We start from the raw sequence: 17,956 nt of genomic DNA on the forward strand, positions 1-17,956 counted from the left end.
TTTTTGCCTGCTTTCTCCTTGAGGATTTTGATGGCTTCCTGTCTTACATTGAGGTCTTTCATCCATTTTGAGTTTATTTTGTGTATGATGTAAGAAAGTGGTCCAGGTTCATTCTTCTGCATGGCGCTGTCCAGTTTCCCTAGCACCATTTGCTGAAGAGACTGTCTTTATTCCATTGGATATTCTTTTCTGCTTTGTCAAAGATTAGTTGGCCATATGTTTGTGGGTCCATTTATGGGTTCTCTATTCTGTTCCATTGATCTGGGTGTCTGTTCTTGTGCCAGTACCATATTGTCTTGATGATTACAGCTTTGTAGTATAGCTTGAAGTCTGTGATTGTGATGCCACCTGCTTTGGTTTTCTTTTTCTTTTTTTTTCTTCTTTTTTTTTCTTTTTTTTTTTTTTATTTTTGAGACAGAGAGAGACAGAGCATGAACAGGGGAGGGGCAGAGAAAGAGGGAGACACAGAATCGGAAGCAAGCTCCAGGCTCCGAGCCATCAGCCCAGAGCCCGACGCGGGGCTTGAACTCACGGACCGCGAGATCGTGACCTGAGCTGAAGTCAGACGCTTAACCGACTGAGCCACCCAGGCGCCCTTCTTTTTCAAGATCGCTTTGGCTATTTGGGTTCTTTTCTGGTTCCATACAAATTTTAGGATTATTTGTTCTAGCTCTGTGAAAAATGCTAGTGTTACTTTGATAGGGATTGTGTTGAATATATAGATTGCTTTGGGTAGTATCGACATTTTAACAATATTTGTTCTTCTTATCCAGGAGAATGGAATCTTTTTCCATTTCTTTTTTTTTTTATTTTTTTTAACATTTATTCATTTTTGAAAGGCAGAGAGAGAGCGCGAATGGGGGAGGGGCAGAGAGAGAGGGAGACACAGAAACAGAAGCAGGCTCCAGGCTCTGAGCTGTCAGCACAGAGCCCAATGCAGGGCTTGAACTCACAGACCATGAGATCATGACCTGAGCCGAAGTCAGCCACTTAACCGACTGAGCCACCCAGGCACCCCAATCTTTTTCCATTTCTTTGTGTCTTCTTCAATTTCTTTCATAAGCTTTCTATAGTTGTCAGTGTATAGATTTTTCACCTCTTTGGTTAGATTTATTCCTAGGTATTTTATGGTTTTTGTGCAACTGTAAATGGGATCAATGCCTTGATTTCTCTTTCTGTTGCTTCATTGTTGGTGTATAGGAATGCAACCGATTTCTGTGCATTGATTTTATATCCTGCAACTTTGCTGAATTCATGAATCAGTTCTAGCAGTTTTTTCAAACTCTTTTGGGTTTTCCATATAGATTATCATGCCATCTGCGAAGAGTGAAAGTTTGATCTCCTCTTGGCCGATTTGGATGCCTGAAAATTTTCACTTTAGAGAAGTCTGTAGTAATGCCAAATCATTTCTTCTTCCATGTCTTAGTGTAAAAGTACCTTGGTCCAAAGCAGTGTTAAGAGACTAGTATTATTATCACTTATGCAGGGAAAATGAGAACTTATAATTCCCTTTTCCTGAAGTAGTGCCATTTTTAAAAAAATTCACTCGTGATTAGAAAGAAAATTAATATTGGGGCACCTAGGTGCCTCAGTCAGTTGAGCATCTGACTTCAGCCTAGGTCATGATCTCCCGGTTCATGAGTTCAAGCCCCACATTGGGCTCTGTGCTGACAGCTCAGAGCCTGGATCCTGCTTCAGATTCTGTGTCTCCCTCTCTCTCTGCCCTTCCCCACTCACATTCTCTCTCTCAAAAATAAACATTTAAAAAATTTTTAAAAATAAACATATAAAAAATTACGTTACTCAGTTCTCATTGTGATAAGTGTACTCACCATCTGTCACCATACAATGTTCTTACAATATTCTTGACTATATTCCTTATGCTGTACTTTTTACTTCCATGACTTATTTATTTTATAACTAGAAGTTTGTACCTCTTAATCCTCTTCACCTATTTCACACCTTTGCCCACACAATTCTCCTTTGGCAAGCCACCAATTTGTTCTCTGTATTTAAAAGCCTGGGGTTGTTTGTTTGTTCATGAGTTTTGTTTTCTGAATTATTTTCTAGATTCCACAAATAAGTGAAATCATATGGTATTTGTCTTTCTCTGTCTGACTTATTTTACTTACCATAATACCTCTAGGTCCATCCATGTTGTTGCAAATAGAAGACTTCATTCTTTTTTATGGATGAATAATACTCCATTTTATATGTATATGTATACATTGTATACATCTATGTATGTATATACACATGTATACATACAATATTTATATATATGCAATGTTCATATATACATATACAATATGCATATATACAATGTGTGTATATATATATATATACATACATATATATACATATATATATATATATATATACATACATATCACCTTCTTTATCTGTTCACCTATTGATTATACTTAGGTTACTTCCACATTTTGGCTATTATAAATAATGTTGCAGTAAAAATGAGGGTGCATATATCGTTTCAAATTAATATTTTTATTTTCTTTGGGTAAATACTCAGCAGTAGAATTACTGAATCATATGGTATTTCTATTTTTAATTTTTCAAAAATGATTATTAGATCATTGACGCACATTATAAAATAATTTTTACTTTGTAAACTAACATTTTACAGTGCTCTCTTGACAAAGTTATTTTCTAAGAATGATATAAAATATAGAAACTATAATTTAAAATATGATTGAGGAGGAATTTTAAGATGGTGGAGAGGAGGAGTTAAGATGGTGAAGGAGTAGGGGAACCCTAAGCTTGCCTCCTCCCTCAAACACAGCTAAGTAATTATCATATCATTCTGAACATGCAAGAAATCAACCTGAGGACTGAGAGAACAAAACTGTAAGTCTACAAGTAGAAAAGCGACCACCTTCTGAAAGGTAGAAAGTGGGGAGAGTTGATTTGGGGGACATAAGAACTGCAGTTGAAGAGGAGGGGAGGGAGCCCTGCTTACAGAAGCTACCACAAGGTATTATAAGCAGCAGAGCACAAAATCTGATTTTAGAAGTTCACCACTACAGGGGCCATGCCTGGCTTAAAGGTGCTCTGGTAGAGAGAGGGTGGATACCCAGGAGCAGACGGCACGTTCTAAGGATTCTCTGGGTTGCAAGAAGAATGGGTGCCAACATGCTGCACTGTTTACAGGCATAGGAGCAGAGAATGCCTGGAGAGTACAGAGAGCCTAGGTGCCAGATTTTGGATACCCCTTTATCTCAAACTCTGAACTCCTGTGCAGTTGTGTATCTGCTTTCCTGGAACAGGCTGGCAAATAGCAAAAGTATAGGTAAACCCTCGCCCAAATGATCTACACAGGTTTGCACCATGGGAAGCTATAAAAGTTGGAGTTCAGAAATGCAGTCATGTGCCTGGGATAAAATAGGAGTAAGATGCCACCTGGAAGTGGATGGCTTGGACCCAGAAAGAGCAAAGGCAAAGATCAGAGGAAAGCCAGGGACACAAGAGGCATGATTGCTTGCTCTTTTGTGAGAGCTTCCCAAAGAGTATCAGGCTCAAACTCTCCGCTCCTGGGAAAAGAATGCACAGCCAAACTATTTAGCACCCCTCCCATTATCAAGCACTGATCTCACTGAGCTAAATAACACCACCAATTGGAGACCCGAGCTGCTTACACAAAACCCCATGTCCCTGGACCCCATGGGTGCATCTGCACGAGGGCAAATTCTCCTGAAAATCAATGTAAAAAACCCTCCCCCAGAAGACCAGCACAAACCCTTCTCATGCACTGTCTACTGATCATATAGTGCTGCAAAGTTTCAGCTCTAGGGGAAATAGGGTCTAGCATCCTTTTTATCTTTTTTAAATTTTTTTAATTGTTTAAAATTTTCTTTTATTCCTTCTTATTTATATATATAAAGGTTATTCATTTATTTTGAGAGGCAGGGAGAGCAAGCAAGGAGGGGAAGAGAGAGAGGGAGAGAGAATCCTAAGCAGGCTCTATTCTTTTAGCACAGAGCCTGACACAGAACTCAATCCCACCACCCATGAGTTCATGACCTGAGACAAAACCTAGCTTATTTTAATAATCAGACCAAAACACACCTAGGATCTAGCTTTTTTGTTTGGGGGGGGGGGGGGGGGTCTGGACAAAATGGCAAGATGGAGGAATTCATCCCAAAAGAAAGGACAGAAAGTAGAAATAATGGCCAGGGATATATATATATATATATATATATATATATATATGCTATCTGAACTTGAATTTAAAATAATAATTGTAACGATACTATCTGGGCTTGAAAAAATAACATAGAAGACACTAAATAATCCATTACTGTAGAGATAAAAGAAATCTGACTAAAATCTAGTCAGGCTGAAATTAAAAATGCTGTAATTGAGATGCAAACTTAAATGGATGCCATAACAACAAAGATGGATGAAGCAGTCGACCAACTTAGTGATGTAGAAGATAAAATTATGGAAAATAATGAAGCTGAAAAAAGGAGGAAACAAAGATAATGGATCATGTAGGCAGACTTAAGAAACTCAGCAACTTATTAAAATGGAATAATATTTGTACCATAGGAGTTCCAGAAGATGAAGAGAGAGGAAAAGGGGGAAGAAAGTTTATTTGAGCAAATTATAACTGAAAACGTCCCTAATCTGGGGAAGAACACACATCAAATCCAAGAAGCACAGAGAAATCACATTAACTTCAACAAAAGCGAGCCATCGTCAAGGCATATAATATTAATGAAATACACAGCCAAGGAAAGAATCCTGAAAGCAACAAGGAAAAAGAAGTCTTTAACCTACAAAGGAAGACAGATCGTGTTAGCAGCAGATATTTCCACAGAAACTTGGTAGGTCAAAAGGGCACTTCTGTGCTGAATGGGAAAAATATGCAACCAAGAATATTTTATCCAAGGCTGCCATTCAGAACAGAAGGAGAGATTTCCAGACAAACAAAAACTAAACCACTAAAAACTAACTACTAAACCAGTCCCACAAAAAATATTACAGGGAACTCTTAGAGTGAGGGACAAAAAAACCCAAAAGCAACAAAGACTATAAAGGAACAGAGAACATCCCAGAAACACCAAATTTACAGGTAACACAATGGCACTAAAGTCATATCTTTCAATAATCACCCTGAATGTAAATGGGCTAAATGATCCAATTAGAAGACATAGGGTATCAGAATGGATTTTAAAAAGCAAGATCCATGTATATACTGCCTGCAAGGAACACATTTTATACTAAAGACATCTACAAATTGAAAGTGAGAGAATGGAGAACCATCTCTCATACTAAGGGACACCAAAAGGAAACTGGAGAAGTCATATTTACATCATACAAACTGGATTTTAAAACAAAGACTGTAATAAAAGATGAAGAAGGGCATTATATCATAATGAATGGTTCTATCCATCAAGAAGATCTAACAGTTGTAAATATTTATGCCTCCAACATGAGAGCACCTAAATATATAAATCAATAACAAACTTAAAGAAACTCATTGATAATAATACAATAATAGGAGGGGACTTTAATACCCCACTTACAACAAAGGACAGGTCATCTAAGCAGAAAATCAGCAATGAAACAATGGCTTTGAATGGCACACTGGACTGGATGGACTTAACAGATATATTCAGAACATTATATCCTAAAGCAACAGAAAACACATTTTTTTAGTGCATACAGAACATTCTCCAGAACAGATCACATACTGGGTCACAAATCAGCCCTCAACAAGTGTGAAAAGATTGAGATAATACCATGCATATTTTCAGATCACAGTGCTATGAAACCTGAGGTCAACCACAAGAAAAATTTTGGAAAGACAACAAATACTTGAAGGTTAAAGAACATCCTACAAAAGTCACCTGAGTGGTGCAGTCAGCTAAGTGTCTGACTCATGCTTTTGGCTCAGGTCATGAGATCAAACCCCAAGTTGGACTCAGCATGGGCATGGAGCCTGCTGATGATTCTCTCTCTTTTTCTATCTGGCCCTCCCCCTGCTCATATTCTCTCTACTCTCTCTCTAAAAAGAAAAGAAAAAAAAGAACATCCTACTAAAAATGAATTTGTTAACCAGAAACTAAAGAAGAAATAGAAAAAAATACATGGAAGCAAATGAAACTGAAAACACGATAGTCCAAAACCTTTGGAATACAGCAAACACAGTTATTATAGGGAAATATATTGGAACACAGGCCTACCTCAAGAAGAAAGAAAGCTCTCAAATATACAACCTAAACTTATACCTAAAGGAGCTAGAAAAGGAAGAGAAAATAAAGCCTAAAGCCAGCAGAAAGTAAATAAAAACTAGAGCAGAAATAAATGATATAGAAACAAACAAACAAACAAAAAACCCAGTAGACTAGATCAAAGAAACTAAGAGCTGGTTCTTTGAAAGAATTCATAACATTGATAACTCCCTAGCCAAACTTATCAAAAAGAAAAGGGAAAGGACCCAAATAAAATCATGATGATATAAGAGATATTATAACCAACACTAAAGTAATAAAATTATAAGAGAATACTATGAGAAATTATATGCCAACAAACTGGGAAACCTGGAAAAAATGGATAAATTCCTAGAAACTTACACACTACCAAAACTGAAACAGAAAAATATGGAAAATTTGAACAGACCATAACCAGCAAAAAACTGAATTAGTAATCAAAAATCTCCCAATAAACAAAAGTCCAGGGTCAGATGACTTCCCTGGGGAATTCTACCAAACATTTAAAGAGGGGTTAATACATATTCTTCTCAAACTGTTTCAAAAAATAGAAATGGAAGGAAAACTTCCAAACTCATTCTACAAGGCCAGGATTACCTTGATTCCAAATCAGACAAAGACCCCACCAAAATGGAGAATTACAGGCCAATATCCCTGATTAACCTGGATGCAAAAATTCTCAAAAAGATACTAGCAAATCAAATTCAACAATTCATTAAAAGAATTATCCACCATGATCAAGTAGGATTTATTCCTGGGCTTCAGGTCTGGTTCAATATTTGCAAATCAATGAATGGGATAAAGCACACCAATAAAAGAAAGGATTAAGAACCACACAATCCTCTTAACAGATACAGAAAAATCTTTTGACAAATTATAGCATCAAATTTTGGTAAAAATCCTCAAGAAAGTAGGGATAGAAGGAACAAACCTCAACATCATAAAGGCCATATGCAAAAGACCCACAGCTAATATCAACTTCACTGGGAAAAACTGAGAGCCTTTCCCCTACGGTCAGGAATAAGACAAGAATGCCCATTCTCACCATACTACTTCATATATTACTGGACGTCTTAGCCTCAGCAATCAGACAATAAAAAGAAATAAGAGGCATCCAACTGACAAAGAAGAAGTCAAGCTTCCACTATTTGCAGATGACATTATATTTTATGTAGAAAACCCAAAAAACTCCAATAAAAAACTGTTAGAGCTATACATAAATTCAGCAAAGTTGCAGGATATGACATAAAAGTACAGAAATCTGTTGCAGTTCTATATACCAATAACCAATTAGCAAAAGAAGAAATCAAGGAATTGATTCCATTTGCAACTACACCAAAAACAACTAGATACCTGAGAATGAACCTAACCAAAGAGGTAAAAGATCCATACTCTGAGGAGCACCTGAGTGGCTCAGTCAGTTGAGTGCCCGGCTTTGGCTCAGGTCATGATCTCACAGCTTGTGAGTTCGAGCCCCACGTCAGGCTCTGTGCTGACAGCTCGGAGCCTGGAGCCTGCTTCCGATTCTGTGTCTCCTTCTCTCTCTGCCCCTCCCCTGACTTGTGCTCTGTCTCTCTGTCTAAATAAATAAAATGTAAAATAAATAAATGTAAAAAAAAATTTTTTAAAACAACAGATCCATACTCTGAAAACTATACAAAAAATTTGAAGAGAACATAAAGAAAAGGAAAAGCATTCCATGCTCAGGGATTGAAAGAACAAATACTGTTAAAATGTCTATACTACCTATAGGAATCTACACATTTAATGCAATCCCCATCAAAATATCACCAGCATTTTTCACAGAGCTAGAACAAACAATCCTAAAATTTGTATGGAAACACAAAAGACCCTGAATAGCCAAAGCAATCCAGAAAAATAAAAACAAAACTGGAAGCATCATAATTCTGGATTTCAATCTATAGTATAAAGCTATAATCATTAAGACAGTATAGTACTCACACAAAAACAGACACATAGATCAATGAAACGGAATAAAGAACCCAGAAATGGGCCCACAGCTATATGGTTAACTAATCTTTGACAAAACATGAAAGAATATCCAATGGAAAAAAGAGTCTATTCAACAAATGGTTTTGGGAAATCTGGTCAACAACATAGAGAAGAATTAAACTGTACCACTTTCTTACACAATATATAAAAATAAATTCAAAATGGATGGAAGACCTAAATGTGAGATAGGAAACTATCAAAATCTTAGAGGATAACACAGGCAGCAACCACTTTGACCTCAGCTGTAGCAACTTCTTACCAGACACGTAGTCAGAGGCAAGGGAATAAAGCAAAAACCAACTATTGGGACTTCACCAAAATAAAAAGATTCTCACAGAGAAGAAAACAATCACCAAAACTAAAAGGCAGCCTACAGAATGGGAGAATATATTTGTAAATGACGTATCTACTAAAGGGTTAGTATCCAAACTCTATAAAAAACTTAGCAAACTCAACACCCAAAAAGTGAACAATCCACTTAAGGAATTGTTAGAAACCAGGGAGGAGCCAAGATGGCAGAATAGCAATGAAGTTTTTTTTTGTTTTTTTTTTTTGTTTTTTTTTTGCATCTCACATCCATGAAATACAGCCAGATCAACACTAAACCATCCTGCACACCTAGAAAACTGATTTGAGGATTAACACAACAATCTGCACAACCTGAACCACAGAACTCAGCAGGTATGCAGTGCAAAGAGGTGAACTGGGGGAGAGACAAGCTGCGGAGAGCAGGAAGTTGTTTTTGCTTGCGGAGAGAGGAAGGAGATAGGGGGAGAATTTGGGGAAAGCACCCCCCGAAAAGCAGCTGGAAAGAAAAGTGGAAATGTGGAAACAGCCACAGGGACTGAACTAAAAAGGGAGAAAGGGGAGGGTTTAAATTCCATCAAGACTCTATAAACAGGGGGAGAGCAGCATCTGAAACTCTGCAACTCAATACCTGGCAGTATTCTGGTGGGAAGGGCGAATCCCCAGGAGAAGAGTAGGGTCCAGAAAGTTCTCAGGCCATATGGGGAGAAGAAGTTCCAATGCTGGAAAGACATTTGGTAGAGGTTGTGAGGCCACCCAGTCCCAGGTGACCCCAGAGAACAACCACATTTGCTGGTGCTGGAACAAGTTCATTAAAGGTGAAGCTTGGTGCCAGATGTGTGTTGTGATTTTCCATTTGTAATTTTTTCAAATTCTATTTTACTTCCATCATTTCATTTTATTCCACTTCATTGTATTCATTTTCTCAAATTTTCAAATGTTTTCCTATTTTCTTTTTCCCTTTTTTCCCTAATCTATCAAGCTCCTTTCAGTAACCACCAAAACACACCTAGAATCTACCATCATTTATTTGATTTGTATGTGTGTGTGTTGTTTTTAATTTTTTAATTTTAATTTTTTTTCTCATCAATTCCTTTTCTCCCTTCAAAATGATGAAATGAAGAAATTCACCCCAAAAGAAAGAGCAGAAAGAAACAGCCATGGACTTAATAAACACAGATACAAGTGAGATGTCCGAACCAGAATTTTAGAATCACCATAATAAGAATACCAGTGGGAGTCGAAAATAGATTAGAATCCCTCTCTGCAGAGATAGAAGTGAAAACTTGTCAGGATGAAATAAAAAATGCTATAACTGAGCTGCAAGCTCGAATGGTGTCACGGCAGCAAGGATGGATGAGGCAGAACAGTGAATCAGCAATATACAGGCCAAACTTATGGAGAATAATGAAGCAGAAAAAAAAAAAGGAGACTAAGGCAAAAGAGCACAATTTAAGAATTCGAGAACTCAGTGGCTCATTAAAAAGGAACATTAGACTCAAAGGGGTCCCAGAAGATGAAAACAGAGAAAAAGTGGTAGAAGAGTTATGTGAGCAAATCATAGTGGAAAACTTTCCTAACCTGGGAAAATCCAGGAAGCACAGTGACTCCCATAAGATTCAACAAAACCGACCATCAACAAGGCATATTATAGTCAAATTCACAAAATACTCAGGCAAGGAAAGAATCATGAAAGCAGCAAGGGAAAAAAAAGCCCTTAACCTATAAGGGAAGAGAGATCAGGTTAGCAGCAGACCTATCTACTGAAACTTGGCAGGTCAGAAAGGAGTGGCAGGATATATTCAATGTGCTGCATCAGAAAACCATGTAGACAAGAATTCTTTAGCCACCAAGGTTGTCATTCAAAATAGGAGAGATAAAAAAAAGTTTCTCAGACAAACAAAAATTAAAGGAATTCGTGACTACTAAACCCTCCTTGCAAGATATTTTAAGGGGTACTCTCTGAGGGGAGAAAAGATGAAGAAAAAAAAAGACCAAGAGCAACAAAGACTAGAAAGGACCAGAGAACACCACCAGAAACTCCAACTGTACAACAAACATAATGGCAATAAACTCATGGCTTTCAGTACTCAGTCTAAATGCCAATGGACTCAATGTTCCAATCAAAAGACGTAGGGTAACAGAAAGAATAAGAAAACAAGATCCATCTGTATGCTGTTTACAAGAGACACACTTTAGACCTAAAGACACCTTCAGATTGAAAGTAAGGGGATGGAGAACCATCTATCATGCTAATGGTCAACAAAAGAAAGCCAGAGTAGCCATACTTATATCAGACAATCTAGACTTCAAAATAAAGACTGTAACAAGAGATGAAGAAGGGCATTACATCATAATTAATGGGTCTAACCACCAACAAGACTTAACAATTGTAAACATTTATGCTCCAAATAAGAAAGCACCCAAATACATAAGTCAATTAATCACAAACATAAACTCATTGATAATAATACCATAATAGTAGGGGACTTCAACACCCACTTACAGCAATGGACAGATCATCTAAACAAAAAATCAACAAAGGAAACAATGGCTTTGAAGGACACACTGGACCAGATGGACTTCACAGATATACTCAGAACATTTCATCCTAAAGTTGTGGAATATACATTCTTCTCCAGTGCACAGGGAACATTCTCCAGAATAGATCACATACTGGAACACAAAGCAGACTTCAACAAGTACAAAAAGATCAAGATCATACGATGCATATTTTCAGACCACAACACTATGAAACTCAAAATCAACCACAAGAAAATTTGGAAACATAGCAAATACTTGGAGACTAAAGAACATCCTACTAAATAAGGAATGGGCTAACCAAGAAGTTAAAGAGGAAATTAAAACGTATATGGAAGCCAATGAAAATGATAACATCACAGCCAAAAACCTCTGGGACTCACCAAAGGTGGTCACAGGAGGGAAGTATATAGCAATCCAGGCCTTCATAAAAAAGAAAGAAAGGTCTCAGATACACAACCTAACCATACACCTTGAAGAGCTGGAAAAAGAACAGCAAATAAAAGCCAAAACAAGAAGAAGGCAGGAAATAATATAGATTATAGCAGAAATAAGCTATCAAAACAAAAAAACAAGAAACAGTAGAACAGATCAGTGAAACCAGAAGGTGGTTCTTTGAAAGAATTAACAAAATTGGTAAACCACTAGCTAGTTTGATCAAAAATAAAAAGGAAAGAACCCAAATAAATAAAATCAAGAATGAAAGAGGAGAGATCACAACCAACACAGCAGAAATAAAAACAATAATAAAAGAATATTATGAGCAACTATATGCCAATAAAATGGGCAATAAGGAAGAAATGGACAAATTCCTAGAAACATTTACACTACCAAAACTGAAACAGGAAGAAATAGAAAATTTGAACAGACCCATAACCAGGAAAGAAATTGAATTAGTAATCAAAATTCTTTCCAAAAAAAAGTCCAGGGCCAGATGGCATTCCAGGGGAATTCTACCAAACATTTAAAGAAGAGTTGGGGCTCCTGGGTGGCTCAGTCGGTTGAGTGTCTGACTTCAGCTTAGGTCATGATCTCACGGTCTGTGAGTTTGAGTCCCGCGTTGGGCTCTGTGCTGACAGCTCAGAGCCTGGAGCCTGCTTTGGATTCTGTCTCCCTCTCTCTTTGCCCCTCCCCTGCTCATGCTCTGTCTCTCTCTGTCAAAAATAAACATTAAAAAATATTTTAAAAAAAGAAGAGCTAACACTTGTTCTCTTGAAACTGTTCCAAAAAAATAGAAATGGAAGGAAAACTTCCAAACTCTTTCTATGAAGCCACCATTACCTTGATTCCAAAACCAGAGACCCCACTAAAAAGGAGAACTAATGACCAATTTCCCTGATGAACATGGATGCAAAAATCCTCAACAAGATATTAACCAACTGGATCCAACAATACATTTAAAAAATTATTCACCATGACCAAGTGGGATTTACACCTAGGATGCAGCACTGGTTCAATATCTGCAAAACAATTACTGTGATTCATCACATCAATAAAAGAAAGGAAAAGAGCCACATGATCCTCTCAATGGATGCAGAGAAAGCATATGAAAAAATACTTTCTTGATAAAACCCCTCAAGAAAGTAGGGATAGAAGGAGCATACCTCGAGATCATAAAAGCCATATATGAAAGACTCAACACTAATATCATCCTCAGTGGGGAAAAACTGAGAGCTTTTCCCCTAAGGTCAGGAACAAGACAGGGATGTCCACTCTCGCCACTGTTATTCAACATAGTATTGGAAGCCTTAGCCTCTGCAATGAGACAACACAAAGAAATAAAAGGCATTCAAATCAGCCAGGGGGAGGTCAAACTTTCACTCTTCTCAGATGACATGATACTCTATATGGAAAACCCAAAAGATTTCCATCAAAAAACTGCTAGAATTGATTCATAAATTCAGCAAAGTTGCAGGATATAAAATCAATGCACAGAAATTGGTTACATTCCTATACACCATCAATGAAGTGACAGAAAGAGAAATCAAGGAATCCATCCCATTTACAGTTGCACAAAAAAACATAAACTACCTAGGAATAAATCTAACCAAAGAGGTGAAAAATCTATACACTGAAAACTATAGAAATCTTATGAAAGAAATTGAAGAAGACACAAAAAATTGGAAAAAGATTCCATGCTCCTGGATAGGAAGGACAAATATTGTTACAATGTCAATAGTACCCAAAGCAATCTACATATTCAATACAATCCCTATCAAAATAACACCAGCATTCTTCACAGAGCTAGAACAAATAATCCTAAAATGTGTATGGAAGCAGAAAAGACCCCGAATAGCCAAAGCGATCTTGAAAAAGAAAACCAAAGCTGGAGGCATCACAATCCCAGACTTCAAGCTGTTACAAAGCTGTAAGCATCAAGACAGTATGGTACTGGCACAGGAATAGACACTCAGATCAATGGAACAGAATAGAGAGCCCATAAATGGACCCACAAACGTATGGCCAACTAATCTTTGACAAAGCAGAAAAGAATATCCAATGGAATAAAGACAGTCTCTTCAGTAAGTTTTGCTGGGAAAACTGGACAGTGACATGCAGAAAAATGAACCTGGACCACTTTCTTACACCATATACAAAAATAAACTCAAAATGGATGAAAGACCTAAACATGACAGGAAACCATCAAAATCCTCAAGGAGAAAGCAGGCAAAAACCTCTTTGACCTTGGCCACAGCAATTTCTTACTCAACACGTTTCTGGAGGCAGGGAAACAAAAACAAAAATAGCTACTGGGACCTCATCAAGATAAAAAGCTTCTGAACAGCAAGGGAAACAATCAGCAAAACTAAAAGGCGACCGACAGAATGGGAGAAGATATTTGCAAATGACATATCAGATAAAGGATTAGTATCCAAAATCTATAAAGAACTTATAAAACTCAACACCCAAAAACCAAACAATCCAGTGAAGAAATGGGCAAAAGACATGAATAGATGTCTTCTTCTCCAAAGAAGACATCCAGATGACCAACCGACACGTGAAAAAACACGCAACATCACTCAACATCAGGGAAATACAAATCAAACCACCATGAGATACCACCTCACACCTGTCGGAATGGCTAACATTAACTTAGGCAACAATATGTTGGTAAGGATGCAGAGAAAGAGGATATCCTTTGCACTGCTGGTGGGAATGCAAACTGGTGCAGCCACTCTGGAAAACAGTATGAAAGTTCCTCCAAAAATTAAAAAAAGAACTACCCTATGACCCTTCAATTGCACTACTTGGTATTTATCCAAGGGGTACAGGTGTGCTGTTTCAAAGGGGCACATGCACCCCAACTGCTGTTTATAGCAGCACTATCAAAAATAGCCAAATTATAGAAAGACCCCAAATGCCCATCAACAGATGAATGGATAAAGAAGATGTGGTATATATAAACAATGGAGTATTACTCAGCAATCAGAAAGAATGAAATCTTGCCATTTGCAACTACATGGATTGAACTAGAGGGTATTATGCTAAGTGAAATTAACCAGTCAGAGAAAGACAAGTATCATATGACTTCACTCTTATGAGGACTTTAAGATACAAAACATATGAACATAAGATAAGGGAAGCAAAAATAATATAAAAACAGGGAGGGGAGCAAAAACATATGAGACTCTTAAATATAGAGAACAAACAGAGGTTGCTGGAGGGGTTGTGGGAGGGGGGATGGGCTAAATGGGTAGGAGGCATTAAGGAATCTACTCCTGAAATCATTGTTGCACTATATGCTAATTAACTTTGATGTAAATTTAAAAAATAAATTAAATTAAATTTTTAAAGAAGAAAAAAAGAAATGGTTAGAAATCATGAATAGACAAAATAAATAAATAAATACTAAAAATTATAAATAGTGTAAACATAATAATGTTATATAACTTAATATAATATTACAAATATAATATAAATATAATTGTATAAAAATTTATTCATTATTAATATTTAATATAATTTACTTGATAAATATAATATATAAATATTATAGCCTCAGTATATAATGATCTCTGGGGAATAAAAGAAATAAAGCAAAAGGTACAGGAAATATATCAAACAATGAATGCTAAAAATCCAAAAATAGGGGCGCCTGGGTGGCTCAGTCGGTTAAGCATCCGACTTTGGCTCAGGGCATGATGTTACGGTTTGTGAGTTCGAGACCCACATCGGGCTCTGTGCTGACAGCTCGGAGCCTGGAGCCTGCTTCGGATTCTGTATCTCTTCTCTCTGCCCCTTCCATGCTCATGCTCTGTCTCTCTCTGTCTCTCAACAATAAATAAACATTAAAAATTTTTTTTAAATCCAAAAATACTAATCAAAGAAATACAAATAAATAAGAGCTTTTTAAAGAAGCTATTTGTGAAAGATTGGAAAGATTTACAAAGCATAATGTTTTGGGGGGGGTTGGTTGTATTTATATTTCTGACAATATGTTTCAAAATACAAAATGTGCATGTACTTTGACTAACATATTTATAGATTTTTTTTCTCAAAAAAAAGAACAATTTTTCAAAGGTATATGTATTCAATGGCTTATCGCATCATTTTTACAATAAAGTTTGCAAATAATATTCATCAATAGGACATTGGCTTAAAATTATGAGTTTATATAAATGAAATATTACTCCAACTTTTAAATGATTATGCCAATCAATATTGTGGACACAGAACCCTGAAATGTTTTTAAGTTAAAAGACCACTGTATTATGTTTGACAGAATTTCTTCTTGTGTTGTGAGTTGTTAACCTCAAATATATTTGTTGTGTATTATTTTAGCAATTTTAAAAACTCATTGATGTGCTTTTTCTCACATTGTCCTTGCATAACTCTATGAGGTAAACAAGGCCAGTATTATTAACTCCATTGTACATATGAAAAAGTTGAAATACAAAAAGATTAAAAGTGTCTGGCAAAGGCCACATAATAAGTAATAGAACTCAAATATTTTTAAACTCGTCCAATGATTGCTCTGTTATCCTGAATCCAGTCTAACAAGCCTTCTCAAAACAACAGGCCTATTCCGCAATTCCCACATTCCATCCAGGTTGGAAGCCCTGTTGAAAATGTCTTTCATAATATCCTCCCTCATCTCTTTACCCTCAACATCACCTGTCCAGTTTCATAAATTACATCATTGATTCCCAAAACTTTTAAGCTGCTGTGTGTTCCAGCTCCCCAAGTGTTAATTTTCCTTTACTAATAGAATACAGAGTGGGGGAAATGTGGATGGGGGTTGCCCAATACAGATAATGCAACACCCAAACTCAAAACATCCACCTAGACTACAGCCAAAGAGAAGAGCCAATTAAAGAGTACATACACAGGTGGGCAGAAACAACTGAATAAATCTGTGTGTCCAGTGACAAATATCTGGTACTCTTACCAAGGGCTACCACTATGATGCATAACATATGGGCTCTCATTAAACTCTTGACCCATTCCCAATTTGGGTAGACTCCTAACTCTCATTACTTGCTCAAATTATATTATCTATCATATTTTGGTAACTACTTGTCCTATTTGCTCTAGATTAAATATGGAAAGATGCATTGAAACTTAATATAGACAAACACTCAAAATCAATTAAAAGATAAGTTCATAATGAAATGATTAACCAAAGGAATCTGGACTTCAATAAAACAAGTTATCATGCTCTATTTTTCCTTTCTATAAAAATATTAATTTTAGCTTGCTATGGCTCACACAGCAATAAATATTCCTTTTATTGACACAGGTACTATAAGAACCAGCTGTTTTGCCACCTTAAGTAATGCTAGTATCTCTAAATCACTTTTAAAGCAGAGTTCCTGAAAACATATGAGATAGCTAAGGAAAGTTCCAGCCTCATTGTCTCTCAAATTGCTGGCTTAGTAATTCTCTTTATCACTCAAAGGGAGGTGGAGCTTCCTTAATGAATCATATAAATATTATATAATAATATAAATTTTCTCAGAAACAGTTTTTCTTTTCAGCATACATCTCTAATCATACACTCTAGTCATGTTCTATTGAGGAATTTCCAATTCCTTTGTGTTGTATTTTTCCTTTTCTTGGTTTAATTCCTGAAAAGTCTATATTCCAAGAACCTCTTTCCTGATCCTTTGTATGTGTATCCTTCACAAATTTTATATTATTGGGAGAACAAATTTATTGTCTCAACCTTAAAACAAAGTAAAAGTGTTGGATAGCAAAAAAATGTCAATAGAGAAAAACTAAGATATGAATGAATTATGCACTTTTATTATATTATCTGTTATATTTTCAGGTAATTGGAAAGAAGATTCAAAATCAGAAGTAAAAAGTGGCACTAGAGAAGCAAGAAATATGACCCCAAAACAGGATATTTATTTGATAATTCAGGAAGTCCCTTTACAAAATAGCCAGAGTGGTCCTAAATGGCAGCAGAAGCCAGGAGTAAGTAGCCTTGAGAAGACCTATGAAAAGAGACAAAAACAGAAAACAGGAGTGAAAGTTGAAGAGCTTCCTAAGAAAACTCAGAGTAAAGAAGAGAGAAGAGAAACAAAGGACAAAAGAAAAGATACTAAGAAGGACATGAATAAGGAAAAAGAAATAGATAAGGCCCAATCAATGGAAGGAGGTGGTGAAAAATATAAAAATGAAGAAGAAGAAAGGATGAACATGGAAAAGAAGGGAGATGAGGACAAGGAGGATGAAGACAAGAAGGGAGATGAAGACAAGAAGGAAGACAAAGACTTAAAGGAGAAAAAATACAAGGAAGAGGAAAAGAACAAAAAGAACTATAAGAAAGGATATGAGGACAAGATAGAGGACAAGGATAAGGAGGGAGTGGAAGACAAGACAGAGGACAGGGACAAGAAGGGAGATGAGGACATAGA

General features: G+C 36.5%; 1 protein-coding gene across 3 annotated transcripts in view; it reads left to right on the forward strand.

The window, feature by feature from the left end:
• Window positions 1-17,956, forward strand: part of TSBP1 (testis expressed basic protein 1) — a 217,663-nt gene that overhangs the window by 199,206 nt on the left and 501 nt on the right. For all 3 annotated transcript variants that reach the window (XM_049653493.1, XM_049653494.1, XM_049653495.1), the window contains one exon: window positions 17,365-17,956. This exon is cut by the window's right edge and continues 501 nt beyond it. In XM_049653493.1, coding sequence (XP_049509450.1) covers window positions 17,365-17,956 — 592 coding nt within the window. The remainder of the gene's footprint in view (window positions 1-17,364) is intronic.

Source organism: Panthera uncia (genome assembly GCF_023721935.1).
Source record: "Panthera uncia isolate 11264 chromosome B2 unlocalized genomic scaffold, Puncia_PCG_1.0 HiC_scaffold_24, whole genome shotgun sequence".
Classification (NCBI taxonomy): Eukaryota; Metazoa; Chordata; class Mammalia; order Carnivora; family Felidae; genus Panthera; species Panthera uncia.